This window comes from Ursus maritimus, unplaced genomic scaffold, assembly GCF_017311325.1.
Source record: "Ursus maritimus isolate PB19 unplaced genomic scaffold, ASM1731132v1 scaffold_20, whole genome shotgun sequence".
NCBI classification, from domain to species: Eukaryota; Metazoa; Chordata; class Mammalia; order Carnivora; family Ursidae; genus Ursus; species Ursus maritimus.
This window is the reverse complement of record NW_024424453.1, coordinates 33,461,801-33,482,711: the sequence shown is the minus strand read 5'-3', so window position 1 is coordinate 33,482,711 and position 20,911 is coordinate 33,461,801. Positions and strand designations below refer to the sequence as shown.

Below are 20,911 nucleotides of genomic sequence, written 5' to 3'. Positions count from 1 at the left end.
GTAGGGAAGACTGACATAATTAATTTTAAACTACATATCCAGTGCTGTGGTTGAGGTATGGATAGGTAATATGAGAGTTTAAAGGAGAGGTACTGAGGGGCGCCTGGGTGGCTCAGTTGGTTAAGCGTCTGCCGTCAGCTCAGGTCATGATCTCAGGGTCCTGGGATCGAGCTCCACATTGAGCTCCCTGCTCAGTGGGGAGTCTGCTTCTCCCTCTCCCTCTGCCGCTCCCCCTGCTGGTGCTCTCTCACTCTCTCTCTCTGTCAAATAAATAAATAAAATCTTAAAAAAATAACAAAGGAGAGGCACTGAACTCCCCTCTGGGCCAGCTGTGGGTGACTAAAGAAAATGGTGTAGATGTCGGCAAATTAAATAAGGGGATCTGCAGTCCAGGCAGAAGGAACAGCATGAACAGAGGCTTGGAAGTGAGAAACAGTTTTAATGGGAGATTTTGTGTGTGTGAGTGTGTGTGTGTGTGTGTGTGTGTGTGTGTGTTTCTACAACGCATTTGGTATTAGAGTGCAAAGGGAGACTTACAGGTTATGAGACCAAAGAAAGCGAAGAGGGGTAGGAGCATGATGAAAGTCTTTATCCTGTAAAAAATAGGAAGCTCCTGAAGGGTTCAAAGCAAAAGTACAGTCAGTGTTAGATCACTCTGGTGGCACTATGGAAAACAGACTCAAAGGAGACAAGAGTAGAGCAAGGAAATCAGATAAAAGGTTGACAGTAGTCCAGGGGAAAAACTGCGGATTAAAGAAATCTTCAAAACTAAAGTCAGTATGTCTTGGTGACTAAATATGATGGGTGAGGGAGGTCTAAAACAATCCCCAGCTTGGAGAGTTGAGTGACTGGGTACTGTGTGTAACTTGGATAGGAAATACAGGGATTAACAGGTATTAGGAATGGAAATGATTATGGTTTGGCCCTGCTGAATTTGAGATCTGTGAGAAATCATAACCTGAAGATTTGGAAAATAAAGCTCAGTGTCAGAATCAAGGCTATAGATTCAGTTTTGCAAATGGTTAATAGGTATGTGTTAGTTAAAACCATAATAGTGGATGTGACCTCCTAAGAATAGGGTGACCATATATCCTGATTTGTTTGGGACAGTCTTAATTTATACCCGCTAGTCAAGAGTAGTAATTATTAGTACTTCCCTCTTTCACTCTCAAAGGCGTCCCAATAGGATGATAAGAATTACATGGTCAGCCTTCCTAAGGTGGGTGCTTATAGAAAGAGAAGATGGGCAAAGGTGGAACTCTGCATTTAACCTCAGTGTTTAAGGCACCAGAGAAAGATGGGCTTGTGTTGTAACCTCACAAAACTGTGTTATCTGAGCCAAGGGAGGTCATGGGGGTTGGGAACACTGAGGTATAAAAAGGTAAGGTGGGAAATGTCCATTCAGACTTGGCCCTGTGGAAGGACAGTCATCAGATACCTTTGCCAGAATGGTTTAGTGAAATGGTAAAGTGGAGGCTGGATTATGATGGGTTGAAGAGTGACTGGACAGTTGAATATAATAGCCTTCCCTGTAGTTTTGTTGTTCCTGTTGTTCTGTTGTATTCTATATGCATTACAGTTTCAACTAAAAAGTCGATTATAAAATCTTTAAAAAAAAAATAAAATAAAAAGTCGATTAAATGAAAAGGAAAGAATATGGAGATAGCACGTGTAGAGTAATCTTTAAAGAAAGTCAGCAGAAAGTGAAATAAGTCAAGCAGAGAAAGACAATTATCATATGATTTCTCTCATCTATGGAACATAAGAACTAGGAAGATCGGTAGGGGAAGAAAGGGATAAAGAAAGGGGGGGTAATCAGAAGGGGGAATGAAGCATGAGAGACTATGGACTCTGAGAAACAAAGTGAGGGCTTCAGAGGGGAGGGGGGTGGGGGAATGGGATAGGATGGTGATGGGTAGTAAGGAGGGCACGTATTGCATGGTGCACTGGGTGTTATACGCAAGTAATGAATCATCGAACTTTACATCAGAAACCAGGGATGTACTCTATGGTGACTAACATAATGTAATAAATTAAAAAAAAAAAAAAAACCATTAAAAAAAAAAAAAAAAGAAAGTCAGCAGAGCAGAGGAGAAGAAAGATGTAACTAGGGACCAGTGCAGGAGCAAGGAAGGTTGGATGACTGTCTTTGGAAAGAGACCAGGGCTCACTGGAGGCAGGGGAGAACCAATTGAGGGTTTACTTCTCAATCAGTCTTAGATTGGTCCCTCAAGGATCAATACTAGTTTTTCCCCCTGTTCCATTGATGAGATCTATGAAAAGATAAATTACCCTGTTTACTTGAAGTTTTTACTTGTTTATTTTTGTTCATACCCACTCCCTTACCCCCCAACAAGAGCCTGGATTTTGTCTGTGTTGGTTTCCATGCCATATCCCAGCATCCAGAACAGGGCCCAGTACATAGTAATCTTGACAAATATTTTTTGAGTGAAATAATTGAAGAAACAAGGACTTAGAGGCAATGGAACAGGTCAGGAGTCCTGTGGAAGACTGGCTGGGGAGCAGGAATAAAAGCTGGTTCTGATCCAGGAAGAAGGAACTAGGCAGGCTTCAGAATTAGACTAGTTTATAGGTGGAGAAGATGGGAAGTGGGGGAATCCCATGTCTGATAAAGGAGGAAGCAAGGTTGTCTGTTGTGAGTGAGGCATGGTAAGGTTTTGGGAGTTTTAGGGGAATACCTGGGAAGTGTGGGAGAGATTGTTGACCATGGACTAGGACAAGCTGGTCTAGCTGTTGAAGATACTATCCTGCAGAGACAGACAGTGGGTGATAGCACCAGGCCTTAAGGTTATGATTTTCTGAGCCGTGCTCAGCCATCCAGGCAAGATACAAAGGAGGCAGATCATGATCTAGGCTCCAAACGAGGCCTATGTCCAAATCATTAGGCAGAACTGAAGGGAAGCAGATGGATGGAGGGTGTTGAGTGCATTTTAAGGGGTGGTTTGGGATGTGTGGGGCAGGAAGCATGGCCAGGAAAAGACTATGAGGAAATCAGAATATGAGGGGATTTGAGTGAGGTAGGGTATGAGATTGAAACAAGAGGACATGGAGCAGTTCTGGGTATCGCCAGTCGAAGTTAGTTAATGGGAAAGTAAGTGATTGAGGAGATCAAGAGATCATGAGGGAGCTGGGATTTTTGTTTGGTCCTCTAGGGACACTTCACCAAGAATCATGGTAGCAAGGTGGCACCCCCCACCTTGCTGCTGGAGGTTGCAGGGGCAGCAGTAACTCCGGGAAGGCTGGGCCCAGAGGGAAAGGCATTATTCCTCAGAGAAAAAGATGGAGAGGGAGAGGAGTAGCAGGAGGAGGACACAGAATAGAATTGGGTAGAATGCATGGGAGGACAGTACTAGTCAACGAGCTTACGTTTAGGCCGTGATCAAAGCCAAGAGGAAGGTGGACAATTTCCCAGCCTCAGTGTTCCAGATGGAACTTTTCCCAGCCTCAGTGTTCCAGATGGAACTTCAGTGTCAAGTTTTTATTCCATCTCAGTGGATTCTAAATCATGATGCCCTGCCCTGGGCATCCGGAGTGGTGATGTTTAGTTATACCTCGTAGTTTCAAACCCATTCTTTCAAAAACTCCTAGCTGAATACCACTGTATGAGGCTCTGAACGTTACATGTATTCTCTTGGAGCCATAGGGGATAGATTTACAGCTCAATGAATGGTGCACTCGGGGAAACTAAAAGAGCCTTTTTCCAGTGACAGCATCTTTCTAGGCGTTCAATGTAGGGCTTCAAAGGGCCTGTGATCATCTAGAAACTATGCAAAATATTGTGTATGTGTGCATTTCCCTGAGCCAACGGTATGTAATTTACATCCTCTTCTCAAAGGGTTATATAACCTGAAAAATGGCTAACTGCATCTAGTCTACAATCTTGATTTTATAGGCACTGATAATGAGGTCTGACGATATGCTGAAGTCCTAACCCCTAGTACCTCAGACTATGACCTTTTTGGAACTAGGTCGTTGCAGATATAATTAGTCAAGATGAGTCATATCGGAGTAGGGTGGGCCCCTAGTGCAATATGACTAGCGTCCTTACCTAAAGAAGCAAATTTGGACACAGACTCGCACAGAGGGAAGCTGATGTAAAGACCCACAGGGAGAGTGGTGCCATATGAAGACAGAGGTACAAATGGGAATGTTGCATCTACAAGCCAAAGAACACCAAGGATTTTGAGCTGTTACCACAAGCTAGGAGAAAGCATAGAACAGATTCTGTCTCCGAGCCTATGAAGGAACGAGCCCTGCCAACACTAGAAGCTAGAAGAGACAAGGAAGCGTTCTTCCCTGCGGTCTGAGAGGGACTATGGCCCTGTCAATGCCTTGATTCCAGACCTCTATCCTCCAGAACAGTTCTGCAGTAAATTTCTCTGGTTTTAAACTATCCAGTTTTAGGCATTCTGTTATAGCATCTCTAGCAAACTAATACAGTGCCCTTGGCAGTTCAGTAATTTAAATCAATCACAGTTGGTCCGTGGTGCTAGATCCCAGTGCCCCTCCTTTGTTCTTGTTCTGCCCCTTTCACTACTTTTGGCATCTCATACTTAATTTTTAATAAAAGTACTCTTATAATTTTCTTTATATACCTTGAACAAAGCTTTCATTCACTTTAAAGTAATCCAGTTAGTCAGGCAAGTATAGTATTCAACCACTTTAATAGATTTCTTATAAACATACATCTTCTTTGTGAGGCTTCAGAGATTGAGCCCAACCTCCGTGTTTGGAAGTTAGGAAGCCCGATCAAGGCCATAGGGCTAGTGACAGGCGGGCTGGACAGTGCCTTTTCCATTCCTCAAGCCCTACCTTGATTTTTTTAAGTAAGAAGTAAAATTTCACATTGGGAAAAATAATATGAACATTATCTATACAGATTTTAAAATTTAACCATTGAAATGATGGTCAAATGGCCGTTCTTTGAATGAAACTTTCACTTTACTAAAATTAAGATAGTATCCATTTCGAAATAGAATTATTCCCAAACATTTTAATCAAACCATAACATGTTTATTTTCTTATGTGTTATAAGAAGTGTTTTTTGGATTCTTTGCTGGATTATATGGATGAAGCTTATATACACTAACAAAGGCTAGGAGATAAGGAAATCTAATCATGAACCATTACTCTGATAATAGTTTATTAATAGCCATACTCTCATCACACTATTGTTTTTTCTGCCTTATTCCATACTGTAATAAAGTCACTCCTGTGGTTCTCTCCCTTCCCTGGTTCTACTTAACTAAACTGTGCTTCTATTTTCAGGCCTAGGGCAAGGCAGCTTTTTCCCAAACCTTCCCCAATTATTCTAGCCCACATTGATTTCTCACTTTGGTATTCCTAGAAGATTTTAATCAATACAGTGCAGTGTAGCATTTAATTATACTCTGTCTTACGCTGTTCCTTATTGCATGTTAGTCCCACCTTCGAAAATAGATTGGAAGCTCTTCAGGACCAGAACCACGTGTGTTACAGTTCTTCCCTAACCCTGAAAGCATTTGAAGCTCTTCATATGCTCAATATTTGGGGTGATCTCAGATGGAAAGGTACCATAGAGACATGGGCTGGGGAGGTGGCATGGATATGTGTACAGTAATTGCTGAGAAGACAGGTGCCAAGAAGCTCTTAGAATAAGAACTCAAATAAAAAGATTTTTTTAAAACACACTTTTTTGACATGGCTTTTTTGAAGAAAGCATTGTCTACTTTTTAAGCATCAAACTTTTCACATCTATTTTTCTATCAATTTAAATTTTTATTTTGTTTGACTAGTACCAAAGAAAAGCATTTCCCCCGATTTACAATGTACCATACCTTTTGTCTTGTACATTGTATTAATAACTAAAACACTATAGTCAACTTCATTTAACAGTTGATTTTCCTGACTAGAAAGTATCTCTTAAATGTTTATGGTCTCTTTTAATATACTTTCTCTCTAAACACTTGGTAAATGGAAAACTTTTCTTCTTGGCACTTCTACCCACTTCCTGCCTTGTGTTTTCAGCCAGCATGAACATGTCACAGCCCTGTCATTTTCCTGGGTTTTCTCTAGGGCTGTCTTTAGCCATGTCTTGGCCTGGCCTGATGTGGCAGTTGTGTCTTCTTCATAGTTTACAAACATTGTTCCTTTTCATTTCACTTTAGATCTCTGCTTAACTCCTCAGCTGATACCTGTCTCTCTGCCAGTGTTTCCATCTGTCCTACCCCAGAATTTCTATTTCTCCATTTTCTCATTAAGAGCATGTTCAACATTATACCGATGTTAAAATGTATTTTATTTCAACTACAAATCGAATTTATTTGTCTTTCCTGGAAAAGCTTTACCCAACCTCAGGGACTAAGAAACAAAGGCTCTCTTAAATCACATAGCAGTGTGTCACAGAGTTTTTATCAAAACACAAATTGGTGATCTTATTTTTAAAGAAGTGTTTAAGCACTTCTTTAAGTGTTAAGCACAGCTCTCTTCCTTCTCAGACATTAAATCTTGCCAGTCATTTTATGACCATCTCAGATATGGATATTAATATAACCCTTTGAATTACAAATACAATTTATATAACTTTATATTTTAGTTTAAAAATCTTTTAAAATTTCTCTAAGATAGGCTGATACATCATAGTAGCACATTTTTTTAGTGGTTAGATTTTTTTAAATGTAGACCTTACTTTTTAAAGAAGTTTTAGGTTTGTAGCAAAATCGAATTGAAAGTATAGAATTCCCAGATACCCCCACCCCCACATACACACAGCGTACCCCACATCAACATCCCTCACTACAGCAGTACATTTGTTATAATTGAGCCTACAGTGACACATCATTATCACTTAAAGTCCCTAGTTTACAATACAATTTGTACTTTCTATGGATTTGGACAAACTTTTATAGTGACATCTATCCCTCATTATAGTATTATCTGCATAGTTTACCTGCTGTAAAAATCTTCTGTATTCTGCCTGTTCATCCCTGTAACCCATGACAACCACTGATCTTTTTATTGTCTTCACAGTTTTACCTTTTCCAGAATACAATATAGTTGGAATCATACAGTATGTAGCCTTTTTAGATTCGCTTCTTTCACTTAGTAATATGCATTTAAGTTTCCTCCATGTCTTTTCATGGCTTGATAGCTCATTTCTTTTTAGCGTGGAATAATATTTGTTGTCTGGTTCTACCACAGTTTATCGACTCACCTACTAAAGGACATCTTAGTTTCTTCCAACTTTTGGCAACTATGAATAAGGCCACTGCAAATATCAGCGTGCAAGTTTTTGTGTGGACATAAGTTTTCATTTCGTTTGCATAAATAACAAGGAGCATGATTCCTGGATGATATGGTAAATTTCAGGAGCTCAGCTGAGCTGGGCAGGAGAGAGAGCTGAGCTGTTAGGTGTTAGAGTAGCCAACTAAAGCAACAAGTCAAAAATGAAAGAGTTAAGCCTTTAATCACTTAATTTTGTGGTATGAGCAAGAGTCAAAAACTGGAGAAATTGTCAGCTCCCTCTGTTCCATTTCACCCATGGAATGGCACACTGGTTGAGGGTCAGGTAGATCACCATACATGTGGGCTCATCTCACTGTTGAAGGAGACCTGAACAAAAGACTCTGATAGCTTAAGGACCCTGAGGTGGCAGTGGTTTTGGGGGCATGGGTGGGGGATTGAGGTGGAAAGGCTAGGAGTGGAAAAGAAGTGGGTACTAAGTCAAATGAGAAAAAGTGCCTTCAGGAGTTCTTCCTCTTATCCCAATAAGGAGGTCCTAGCAGAGGCACCTGACAAGGACCTAGGGCCGAGAGCTCAGAGAAAGAAATTTAGGAATGAAGGCACCATGGATAGGACTATAAATATGTGAGAGGTCATGCCAGCTAAGTTGGCCAAGACCTTGACTGCGGCTCCTTTCAGAGACTAAAATGCACTGGCTGTGCACCATGGCTGGTGTGGGCTGGACAGTTTTCCCCTGCGAGACTTGTCAGGTGGAACTTTTTGTATTAGTCAGGGTTCTCCAGAGGAAAAAACCAATAGAATATCAATGCAGGTATATATGAGGAGACTTGTTATAGGAATTGCCTTGCATGGTCGTGGAGGTCTGGAAGTCTCACAGTCATTCATCTGCAAGCCGCAGAACCAGCACGGCCAGTGCTATAATTCAGTCTGAGTTTGAAGGCCTGAGAATCAAGGGTCCAATGGTGCAAGTTTCAGAATCAAAAGGCTCAAGGACCAGGAGATCTGATGTCCAAGGGCAGGAGAAAATGGACCTTCTGGCTCAAGAAAAGAGAGAGGATTCACCTTTCCTTCGCCTTTTTGTTCCATCTGGGGCCGCAATGGATTGGATGACGCCTACTCTCACTGAGGGCAGATCTCGTCACTCAGTCCACTGAATCAAATGCTAATCTCTTCAGACACATACTTACAGATGCACCCAGAACGAATGTTTTACCAACTATCTGGGCATCCTATAGGCCAGACAAATTGACACATAAAATTAACTATCATATCTTTGTAATTGCCTATGATCAGGCCTAACAAATCACAACGTGGTTGCTACACTGTCCTCTAAAATGGCTGTACCACTTTGCATTAGCACCAGCAGTAAATGAAAGTTCTTAGTGCTCCACATTTGATAGCGACATTGTTTTGGGTTTTGACCATTCTAATACGTGTCACATTGTCTTTTTAATGTAGTTTTTTTTGCCTGAAAATAATTTTGATTTATACAACTACAGGAATAGAGATATGATAGGGTAATTATCCTCCTAATGAAATTTTGTTTCATGTTCAAAATTAAGAGTCCATACCCATTCTGGCCTTTTATAAAGGGGTGGAAGTAGTCTTCTAATATAATCTTGCCTTTTTGTGTTCTTACTCCCATCGCACATTTTTTCATTGCCCTAGAAACAGGTGGATTCAGGAACTCTAGGATACCTTTTATGGACAAAAGCCAACATGCATCACTGGAATCTTACCCAGAAATACTCAAGATTCCATGTCCATCTATTGCTGTCAAAACATAATGTACATATTCCTGCAAGTTGACTAGAGCCATTGTCTCTGATGATTAGAGAAAAGGAGATGGTGATCTTGGGCTTCCTGAATACTGACTTCCCCAGCTTTCTCACCCAGCTTCTTCCCCTCTCTCCTTCTTCCTCGGCTTTCCCCACTCAGTTGCCTCCTCACCTAGATTCTTCTTCCCCGTCAGTTCACCTGCCCAGATGCTGAGTAGAAATGTCATTAAAGAAGTGATTAAGAATATGGATATGAGATGTTATGTTGAGCTCCTGCATTTACCCCTGTTGCTCCTGAAACCCCATTAAACTGGCATAAACACACGGGACACAGAGAATTAGAAAGGAGATTACAGAGATTTTGGAAGTAGGACAGTGGGTGGGTGAGTGATAACTGACTTGGCAGATCCAAGAAAGCTAAATACAAAGTTGATAATGGGGAAAGCCAAGAAATAACCCATAAAATTCCTAAATGTATAGAAATTGGCAGTGCTAGGTATCGCATAGAAATTGGTAAGGGGAGGGAAAAAGTTAAGACTGAAAAACAAGAACTGATTGAAAGTCTGTTTAAGAAGGTGTTATATTCTCAGGTCTCCAGCCTTACTCAGATCTCCAGCCAGTACGTTGAGGATTTATCCTAGGGGTAAAATGTAAGATATTTGGACTAAGGACTCGGAGTTTCAGTGAACATGGAGCCCACCAGTGTTCTTTTATCGTCTTTAGTGTTCCCAGAACACTAGAACCTGACTGCCTCCCTCTAGAAGAAATTTGGGAGATTCTTCTCTGGGGAAACCATGAGCCCAAGAGAAAAGGCCTAAAAATCTAGGCTCAGGGATTACCAAGGAATGACCCCTATAAACCCTAGAGTTAACAGACCCACCCATCAATTCACACAAAGCTTCAAGTTAACCTTTGCACTGCCCCACTCTTAGACATGAGTGGATAGCCAAAAATCCCTAAACATGTGAGGAAAGCATCAAAATGAAAGCAGAGATCTAAACAAGCAACCGGAAGAAAAAACAACTGTGAGTACACAGAGACTACCCAGGGAGGAGGAAACGTCTTAGAGAGGTTTCTTTCTTAGGAAAGACGTATGTCAAAGGAAAAAGTGTTAGGGGTGCCTGGGGGGCTTAGTCAGTTGAGTGTCTGCCTTCTGCTCAAGTCATGATCTCAAGGTCCTGGGATCCAGCCCTGAGTCTGAGCTCCCTGCTCAGCAGGGAGTCTGCTTCTCCCTCTGCCCCTCCCCGTGCTCCTGCAAGCTCACTCTCTGGCTCTCTCTCTCAAAGAAATAAATAAATAAAATCTTAAAAAAGGAAAAAATGTAATTGAAAATTAAAATATGATGAAAATAAGATGGTTGGAATATAAAATTGAAAAAGTATCCCAAGAAGCAGCATATAAAACAGAGTTAGAAAATAAGAAAGAAAATTAAAGGACCGGGCCAGGAGATCCAACATCTAGATAATGAGATTCCTTTTAATAGAGAGAAAGAGAGTAGGAAGAAATAACAAACACAGAATAAACAAAAAACAGAAGGGAGAAAATCATCAGTGAAGCAATTAAAAAGAAATTTCCAATTGAACAGAAAAACATGAGTTTCTAAATTGAAAGGGTCCATTATATATGAAAATACATGCAAATTAAGGTGCATTACTATGAATTTAGATGGGGGCTGGGAGGAGAGAAACAGGTCACATAGAAGAATGGGAATTAGAATGGTTTGAGACTTTTTAACTGGAAGCCAAAGTACTCTGGAACAGTGCTCCCAATTTTCTGAAGGAAACATATTTCCAGCCTGGAACTCCGTACCTATCCTAACCTATTAATTGTCACAATAAATCTTTCAAACAGAGAAGTTTAAAAAAAAAAAAAAAATTCATGTCCTGCATATAAAGCTTTTAGAGGATGTGCTCCACCAAAACAAGGGTGTAAAGCAAGAAAGAAGAAGCTAAGTACTCTAGGAAATAAGGATATGTTTGCAAGAGGTAAAGGGCATCCCCAGGATAAGGGAATAGCCCAGAGAGCTCATGAGAAATTGAGAAATTTCCTCAAAAAAAATGAAAGAAAGAAAAAGAGAGGGAGGGNAAGAGGGAGAAAAAGAAATGGATAAAACTAAAAAATTTTTTGAAGTTTTGAAAATAGATGTATACAACTGGAAGAGTATTTAAGGTTAAGCTTGTATGAAATACATACACAACATGGCAAAGGAAAAACATGATAGTTACAAACTCCAGGAAAGAAAGGAGCCTATGGAAAAAGGAGCAGTCATAATATACTGTGAGGTAACATTTGCCTCATTATAAAAATGAAAACTCTAAAAGTTGATTTAACCAGAATTATGGTGTAACATCCTCAGGGGAGGGAGACCAGGAATGCATGTGTGATGTGGAGGTTGGCAGAGGTTTGGCTTTCAGTGCTTGGGTTGAGTTAAAGCTTCGTCTTCTTGAATGAGAAGTTAGTAGACAACATTTAAAGTCGGAGTTAGTAACATTAGCATGTTTTTTTCCACAATATGGAAGGTAAATTTTTTTTTAGTCAGCTAAAAGAAAGCAAGTGTCCCTGGGGATTGGGAAATAGGGGGTGGGAGACAGCAAGTGCTATTTTCGTTACCAGCCTTCTAGAATGATTGGACTTTTAAAACTATGTACAACTTTCATAAAAATCAGAACAATGTTTAAAACTTACAAAAGGAATAATTGAAAGTAGCTATATTCTTTAGCTTTATTATGTAAATCCGTTAACATTTTTATTGATAATTTCTTATTGTCTGCCTTTGCTTTTCTGTTTCTCTTTCATATGCACACATTCCTCAAATTTAATTGCATATAAAGACCTATCCATTTTCCCAGCAAATTCTGCCCACTGCCCCTTGCTTACTTCAAGTTTTCATTTTCTCCCATCTGTAGTATTAACCAGGAACTTTAGCTGGCCTCCTGCATCCTGTCCCCCTTCCTCCCTCCCACTGGTCTCCCTATGCTGGCATTAATCTTCCTAAAACCAGAGCTGATCACATTACTTACAGTCTTGCAGCAGAGGTAGCAAATACAGAGTGAAATCTAAACTCCATCCCCTATGGATAAGCAGTACCCCCACCTACTTCCATGTCTCCATTTCTCCTCAGCACTCCTGCCACAAGACCCACTCAGTGTCCTGCCTCCATTTACTTCCACTTGTTGCCCGACTGCTCACTGACCTTGCAGCTTTCCACTCTAGCAGTTGTCACAGCCCACTGTATGCACCACTGTTATCAGCTGTGTCCTGTGTTGCAATTAATCTGCTGTTGCTCTTCCACTGCAATATGAAGAGAGAGCTGAGATTGTGTCTTTCTTCTTGTCATACCAGTATATGGAACAAAACAGTTGACTGAGTGAATACAAGAAAGAGATATTGTCAACACTTCTTAAATATCTTCTGTGCCTCAACCCTTTCTACTGACAGATCTATATTTCTGAGTAAGGAATTAAAAATCACTAAGCAATGAAGTAAAGCAGATACATATTGACAAACAAATAATTAAAAACCTGAGCTATGGTTTTCCTTCCTTTGGTATGAAATAACCAAATTGGTTAAAACTTGATTAAAGAATAAGAGGCAAAAACTGTGAATCAGACTTACTATTTCTTTCCTAAATTTTTTAGATTTCATTTCTGTAACATTTTATAACGTGGAGATAGAACTTGGGCCCTGATTCTAGATATATCCCTACAGTTATTACAGTAATGGTAATAACTTGCATTAAAAGACTTGAAGGTTTTCGCACTGAATCATCTCATTAGTTCCCTTAATGGGTAACAAGACAGAGATAATGACAGAATGTAAGCCTGTCCAGGTAACTGGTTTGCTTCAAACTTAATACTGGTCCCATTGGCACTCTGGAGCTAACATGCGGGTCACTTCACCAGTACAGTGTTCTTTGTCCTGTGCTTACAGCCTACCCACTAGAAGTCCTCCACTTGGATGCTTCCTTGCTTACTACCTTTCCATTGACAACACTGTGTGTTTAAAAGTATAAATTCTTGAGAAGATCTCTTATGTTGTTTGATCTGGTGAAAATAAATTTGTTTAAAGTATTTTAAGCTTGGAAAGCATTAAGAATAGCACTGTTTAAAGGTTTTTTCTAGGGCCACCTGGCTGGCTCAGTCAATAGAGCATGTGACTCGTGATCTCGGGGTCGTGAGTTCAAGCCCCCCCTTAGGTATAGAGATTACTTAAAATCTTAAAAAAAAAAAATTCAAGTTTTTTTCTAGACAAAAGAGTGAGCTCCTCTGAATTTGAGATTGTTCTCTTTTCAAAAATCTAATTTAAAATTCTCATATTTCTGCACAAAATCTGCTAGAGAAATAAAGACCATCCTATTGTTTATGGAAGAGTGTGTCTGTCTTAGGTTTTGAGAGTGGATGTTGCTGTGATTGATGGTGCTCAGAGAGGTAGCTGTCATGGTGGTAACCAGGGAGGGAAACCCGGAAGGACAAAATCTTAGGAGAATCATAAACACTAGACAAAAATCACTTTGTATGGAGAAGGGCATTACTCTGTTTTATACTTGGCTTTCTCTAAGACTGAAAAGAGTAAGTTTTGTTGTTTTTATTTATGATAAATACCGCCTACCTGGTTTTCTGGTCCATTTGAAATACTATTTTGTATGTTGCCATTTTGTAACTGGGGAAGTTAGAATAGTAAAGGTTTTTAAGTAGTTGAAGACAATGAATGCGATAAGTATTCCTTTTTTCCGTCATGTATTAGGTCTTCAACAAGTATTTTTTCAGAGCACATACCATTTGTTGAATGTCTTCTGCATGCCAGGTACCTTGCAAGACACCTACATACACGTCCACTTTGTTTTCAGTGGGGAGGTACAATAAATTATGTTAAAGCCTTAAGATTTTCTTTTTTGTTGTTGTTAGGTAATTATTTTTATTTTATATTCATGATTATTTGTTTTATACGCCACTTACTAGCAAACTACGAGAATTTATGCCTGTTTCTAAACATTTACTTTACCTGGCCTTATGTATGGAGGGCCTTTCTCAGTGTGTCTTAGAGGCTTCTCTTTGGTGCACACATAGTTGGCATTTGGAAGCCGTCTGCACTGTGTCTGAACTTGGCTTCTGTACGCGGACACTCCTGTCATGACATTTTCTGCTAGGAATACGGGAAAGCACAGGATACAATGGTGAAAAGAGGCTTTCCGCTCCCCACACCTGGGTGCAGCCCTCCCTGTCATTCGGGAACACAGCGGCCCTGAATGTTTTGTTCATCCTTTCTGCAGTACCGTCTCCTTGTCTAAAATGCGAAGTTGATGGTAATACTTTCCTTAGTGGGGATTAGGAGGACTCACAGGGTGTTTGTATAATATATAGCAAGTTGCTGGGTACATTATAGATGCTTAATAAGTGATAGCTATTACTGTTCTTAATTTTAGAGAAGTTAAAGGAAGTCTACATTATTTTTGTGTTCTTTGGTTAGTTGTTCCCGGTCTATATTGTTACCTTGGGAAAGTAAGTATATATAAATATAAAATTAAATAATCTGAATTAAGTGTTTTACTTACAAGTGTTGAATCATCCGTAAGTTATTTAACTGTATTGCTCTAAGCTTTCTCAAAACAATAACATCCTCTAACTCTCTTTTCTGATTTCATTATGTTTTTATTTGTTATGACTGGAGAAACTATTTAAAGCAGCTCCCTTAGACAACTCCAGAACAGTCTTGTGCCATTTAAAGGTAGAGACAGAGAGGCCAGCTCTGCTTTGTGTGGAGGGAGTGCCATTCAGCAAGAATTAAGAAAGGTGGGAAACACCCTACCTTGCATCTGAGCCACCCTTAAAGAAACCCTGCAGCTAGAGTGAGCATTATTACTGTTTTATCAGTGGGGGAAAGATCAGGAAGTTCAGCACCTTACCTAAGTTCACACACAGAAGAAGTGACTAGCTAGCACTCTGATCTAGATCTGATCTCGATTCGAGATCCCAGATCCAGCATGTTTTCCTGGGTACCACTCATCTCTATCTTCAGCTTCTCTGAATAAGCTCGTCAGAGTGTGTAGCTTCAGTGCTTTGTTTTTAAAGCATATTCATACTTGATTTCAAATGTACGGAGATACCAAAACTCAGCCTTGTCTCAATCTTTCACTTTTTTTCCTGTGTCACTGCCCTGCTCCGATGGCATAAACGCTAGAGAAGGAATAGCACTGCAGATGAGTTTCTCACGTTCAACAAAACTTTGCTGTAAAGATCAAAACTAAATTCTTATTCTATCAGATCCCCACTATTTCGTTTTAAAAACAGCTTCTGTTATTCTCTCTTGCCTACTCTAAATTGGGCACAGTTATTCAAAAGGGACTTAATACTTAGCGTATGTAATTGCAAATTAAAAGTGCTCTCAATGTACAAGTTTTCATAAATAAATGAGAGATAGTATTATCTGAAGATGGGGGGCTGTAGAGGAGGTAAAACTTTACCTATACCCATTCAGGTTTTCAGCTGGGGTTCTTTAACAAAAAGATTAACTAGAAAAACAGAAGTTTACTAACATATATATCTTATTATTATATGATTATATATTTTATTATATAATAAATATAGATTATAATTATATAATTAACATATATTGACATATATATAAATGTATGCCTCATTTGTATATGGTAGATAGGGAAATGAGCAACTCTCAAAAATACAGTTTTAGGACTTAGGATTAAATACCATCTTGGGGCACCTGGGTAGCGCAGTCGTTAAGCATCTGCCTTCGGCTCAGGGCCTGATCCCGGCGTTCCGGGATCGAGTCCCATATTGGGCTCCTCCGCTGGGAGCCTGCTTCTTCCTCTCCCACTCCCCTGCTGTGTTCCCTCTCTCGCTGGCTGTCTCTCTGTCACATAAATAAATAAAATCTTTAAAAAAAATTATAAATACCATCTTAATAAAGAAAGGTGCGGGGGAGATGTAGACCTCTTAGAGAAAAGTAAATGATTTTTAGGGAAGACAAATGGGCTCTTAGAAGAATAGATGAGAGGTATGAATCTGTGACAAAGTTTATCTTGGGGGAATTTATGACAACCGACTTCCTTTTGGAGGATTTATCTTTAGGCAGATAAGGGGAGTTCGGAGAAAGTCTCACTGTGCATGTGTTGTTTTTCAAGTGCCTACAGCTCAAAATAATCAATACACCAACGTGGCATGTTTTAGGATGGCATGTCCTAAACTCCTACAGTAGTGTTTCCCATCATGAGTTTGCATGTCGTCCTTTCTCAGGAGCCGTGCTAATCTTCTCTATGTCGTTCCAAGTTTAGAGTATGTGCTGCCGAAACGAGCACCCTACAGCAGTGTTTCAGGCGGCACGTTCTGCTGCCCTTCAGAGATCGGATTCGTTTGCCATCATATCCCTAGTGCCAGTGCCTAGCACCGTCTCTGCGTGTCCAGGATATAGTAGATGCTCAGGAAATGTTCATTAACGTTCAGTGACTGGATGGATGAAAGGGAGAAATGGGAGAGGGAATGGTAGCTCCTCATTCATTCTTCAAATGGAATAATGCATTAGTTGGCTTCCCTTACATATTTTATAGCTTCCGATAGCTTCAAAAGTTCTGTCCAGTTTAAGAGCAGGATTGTTACCCTCGTCCCTCCAAATAAATACCTGTCTCTATCAGGCTGTCCTAGAGACTGGGTTATGCTGACCTTCCAAGCTCCTTAAAACTACTACATGAGAGTAATAATACTAATTGACTCTGTTTGCAGTGCCTCTTTGCATTCACTCTGTTGTCTGACTTAAAACAATTGCCTTTTCAAAAACAAAGCCATGTATTAGCTCAGACCCTGTAGCTAGGCTTTGAAATTTCCAATCTTGCTTTGCTACCGAATCACTATATGATTTGGGCAAATGACTTAACCTTTCCAAGTGTTAGTTTTCTTACCTGTAAAACGGGGATAATGATTATACCCTTATAATAAGATCGTCGTAGAAATTAAATGAGGTAATGTAGGGAGAGTTCTTGGCGTAGAGCCTTGTCTCATCATTGTCATCTAGTGGCAGCAGTAGCAGTAACCGCTTCCTGTTCTACATCTGCCCCGCGGCACTTTATTTTCCTCGGAGTAAGGACTGTGTTTTGTTTCTTTCTGCATCCCCTCCTAACGTAGCACCGGTCACGGATTAGGTACTCAACAAATAGCTGTTGAATTGAATAAAGTCAGCAGATCATTTTTTTAAATCAAGGAAGTTGTTTTCCACAGGACTGAGCTGAAGCTCGGAGAGATTGCCCGCAACAGGTTTCGAGCAGCTGCTGTTGATCGGCCGGACAGATTATGCCCTTCGGTCTTACGGCAACCTTAGAAAAGGTTCAGATGGTGTCTCAGGATTCAAAGCCACGTCTTGGAATCCCGAGCTCAGAACTGTTTGCTTCCCTTACAAAATATACAAAAATGCTTCCTGGGCCAGTTACTAATATATAAGCATTATAGTATTTGGGAAAGTATGAGTTAGAAAATGAATTGATTATCTAAGTTTCATTTATTTGTTAGCTCTCAAAGATAACCCTAAATGGGAACATTATACCATTCTCAGTATACTAGCTTTTTGAATTCTAGAGAAAAAAGGACAACAGGTAACTGAATGTGAATATGACAAAATGAAGGAATAAGAAGAGAAGAGTCTGAACAGATATAGAAAAGGTAGGATAAGTGAGTGCTTTACAAATGAAAGCAGATGTATGAAATTACAAGCTGTCAGATCAGCAACGGAAATGAAGATGATAAAGTGGTTCCTTACATAGATTATAATTATTCATTTTGCCCAGTCCTGTCTCCTTTCCCCATAATGTTCATGGGAAGGGGGAGGGGGTAGGAAGCTGTTGCAAAAAATGGTGCTTCCAACAAAAAGAAAGGGAAGAAAAACCTAAGAATCAAGGGTATTTCTGATCACAAACAGTTGTTTATTTTGTGATTTGTGTTGTTGCTATAGAATCACAATTGTTTTCCTATGGAATATGTTTCAACTGCTCGTTCTGATTAATGAAAAGGATTCAGTTGCAATAACAGGAAGTTGTAACTTGTAAAGTTTCTTCACAATCAATGCTGTGGAGGCAGTCAGTGTGGCTTACAAAACAAGCATCGTTAATGGGCCCGACTGTGACAGCAGTGGCAGATGGATTGCCAAGAAATGAAGTAGTTTACATAGACCTGCCTGAAAAGATGTGTTTAATAATTGCGCCCATAATTAGGTTGATTTGAGAAAAAAATTAAATGACAGTCTAAGGAACACAGGCTTATCTATGAAGATTTTGACATTTTTCCTCCAAGAAATTCTGCATAGATACTCTCCCTAAATTTCTCATTACCTTTAGAAAAAAAATAATTGGAAGAAATTATATTTTTTAAACTTTGAATTATGTAATATTTATATATAAAAGAATAAATGTAACATATGTAACTTATGAAGCATAATAATTAGGGTAAATATTATTTTATGAGAATTTTACACTGGTTCTTTCCCATTCATAAGATTTTTGTTACTAATTTCTAAGCAGCAAAACTAGAGACATTTAAACACAGGCATATAAATGGCAATAAATATGCATGCTTCTAAGAGTTTATTTATATTGCAAACGTACACATCTCTATATCTGAGGCTCTTCTTCCAACACCCCCTGAGGATAAGCGCTAGATATTAGATTGCAGTTAACAGTACAGTGTGCTGCTTCAAAGGCCATTTGGTAAAGATCCCATCTCCCTATTTCCTTTTATCAAATTAATTGAGTTATTGGTTTGCTTTCTTTAAATCTAAGTTGTTATTTTTTTACTCTCAAGTAATGCAAACATCTTAAACAGTATTGCTTCTGAATTCTTTTTTTTTTTTTTTCTCCTCTTATTCAGTGATTTCTAGTAACTACCAGACCTGTCTTGGCCTTCTGATGCATTACCCACTAATTGGGGACGTACACTCCCTGATTCTTAAGGCTCTGTTCCTTCGAGATCCAAAGGTAAGCTTTCCAAAGAGAATATGCACAATTTTAAGTTGGATGAAAAATTGGTTTTCCAGCATGACTCCCAAGAATTCCTAATGGGGAATTTGTGTAATGACAGGTGAATTGCCTAACGACAGAATTTGCCTAGATTTTTAGGCAAAACTCACATACCTCACTGGCTAGCAACTTAGCAGCTAAATTAAGTGGACATTGTCATGAGAACCTGGAACACACATCTCTTGTCCCTCAGAAGGTTGTTCTGCCCTCCTCCTTCCTCATAACTCAAGGAAGTAGTTCAGCAACTCCTTCTCCTTTTAACCACACTTCATTAACATTGGTACCCCTCACAGGGACTAACTTATCCAGGGAGAACCTCAGGGGCCATGTGAGGACCAAGACATTAGAGCTATAAAAAAGATGGGTTCTGTAAAAGTTTATGACACAATGAAATACTAAATCATTTCATATGAGGAATATGTATTTTTTATTTTGTGGGTGAAGACTAGCCTAATAAAAGATTTAAACCGACTTCAATGCTGATTTCTTTATTTGAACTTAAAGCAAGCCACCAAAATTTTCTTTACACTTCAGAGAAAAAGTGTGCTCTTTTACAACTAATGTTATATTTCTTGAAAATAAGAACATTTAATGATCTAAAAAAATCTGTGAATCCTTGATGCTTTTGAGCCAAACAAAAATATTGGATGAAGTATAAGAGAGAGAGCTTCAAACACGAGTATAAGAATGCCAGGCATTGGGTGGTAATCCCAGCCTTTGGCTCTTTGGCAGAATTCCCAACAGTCATGTTGGCAGTTGTCGAGCTGTCTTTGAGTCAGTCTGTCTGTGGATCCATTGCCAAAGCTCTGTCGGATCGACTTGGGCCCCCAAGTTTAACATAAATTTTAATTCTAAAAGATTTCTGCTTTTCCCTCGGCTGTTGATTTCATATTTGAGTATGACCTCTATTTATTCTTTGATAGATTTAAAAGATTTTACTTCCTTGTACCTATACCCATTTTCTACAAAAAGACACACTTTTATATCATTTCTCCTACACAGTATTTCATTAAGTGTCAGAAATATCCATCATTTCTCTGATACAAAAGATAGCATTTTTTTTCTGGTAAGGCTTAGGACTCTGATTATAAGATCAAAAATCCCATATTTTTATGTATATATTTTTTATAAAAAAATAGCTACAATTATGAAGTATCTATAAAAGAATGAGGTTACTCATCAATAAGGCATATGAGTTTTGGTCTGTAAACTTAAGGTAAGCTCTATCAGCTCAGCGTTAGGAATTCTTAGAATCTTATAGAGTGGGGAAAAAACTGTTAAAATAACTATTTGAATTCTCTACTTACGTGATTTATTTGGTTTTACTGAACGGAGAAGTGAATATGACATCTAAACCTATCGATCTTGTTAATTTTTGCCTGGCTAAATATGGTTGATCTTGCTATGAATCATCCATTCTTCTAGATGCAGGATTCTATATAGTAAATCGATCAGTGTTATTAGTGAAATCTGTGATTTTAATAGAGTTCTTTTTATCTCAATAAGGTAGTGTACATAAGTATAATGAAGCCAATTCTATAAGCATTAAAAAAATATATTCTCCAAGGATTAAAAGAAAAAAATAATAGTGCAAGTATCTGAAAAAAAAGTATTCCCCACTTTTACATTTAGGGTCTAACTAAGTAAAAACATGATCAAGGTAAGGTCCAAAATAGTGGACCTTACACTGATATTTCCGAGACAGAAGAAGTTGATCAGAAGTAGGAAGAAATCATTTTTAAAAGGCTATTGAGAACAGGTTTATAGAATGATGATATCTATAGGAAAAATAAAGAAAGCTATATAGTGTTAAGGGGCTTTCACATGGCTAACCCAGCAAGGTGATGGTTTTAGTTCAGGAGCAAAGAGACTGAATTAG

General features: G+C 39.1%; 1 protein-coding gene and 1 non-coding gene across 5 annotated transcripts in view; one reads left to right on the top strand and one right to left on the bottom strand.

Annotated features, from left to right (window-relative positions):
• Positions 1-20,911, top strand: part of TBC1D5 (TBC1 domain family member 5) — a 571,386-nt gene that overhangs the window by 430,779 nt on the left and 119,696 nt on the right. For all 4 annotated transcript variants that reach the window (XM_040636853.1, XM_040636851.1, XM_040636852.1 and 1 more), the window contains one exon: positions 18,884-18,990. In XM_040636853.1, coding sequence (XP_040492787.1) covers positions 18,884-18,990 — 107 coding nt within the window. The remainder of the gene's footprint in view (positions 1-18,883; positions 18,991-20,911) is intronic.
• LOC121104313 lies at positions 16,226-16,332 on the bottom strand. The gene has a single exon (XR_005836609.1). It is a non-coding gene; the product is annotated as a U6 spliceosomal RNA (small nuclear RNA).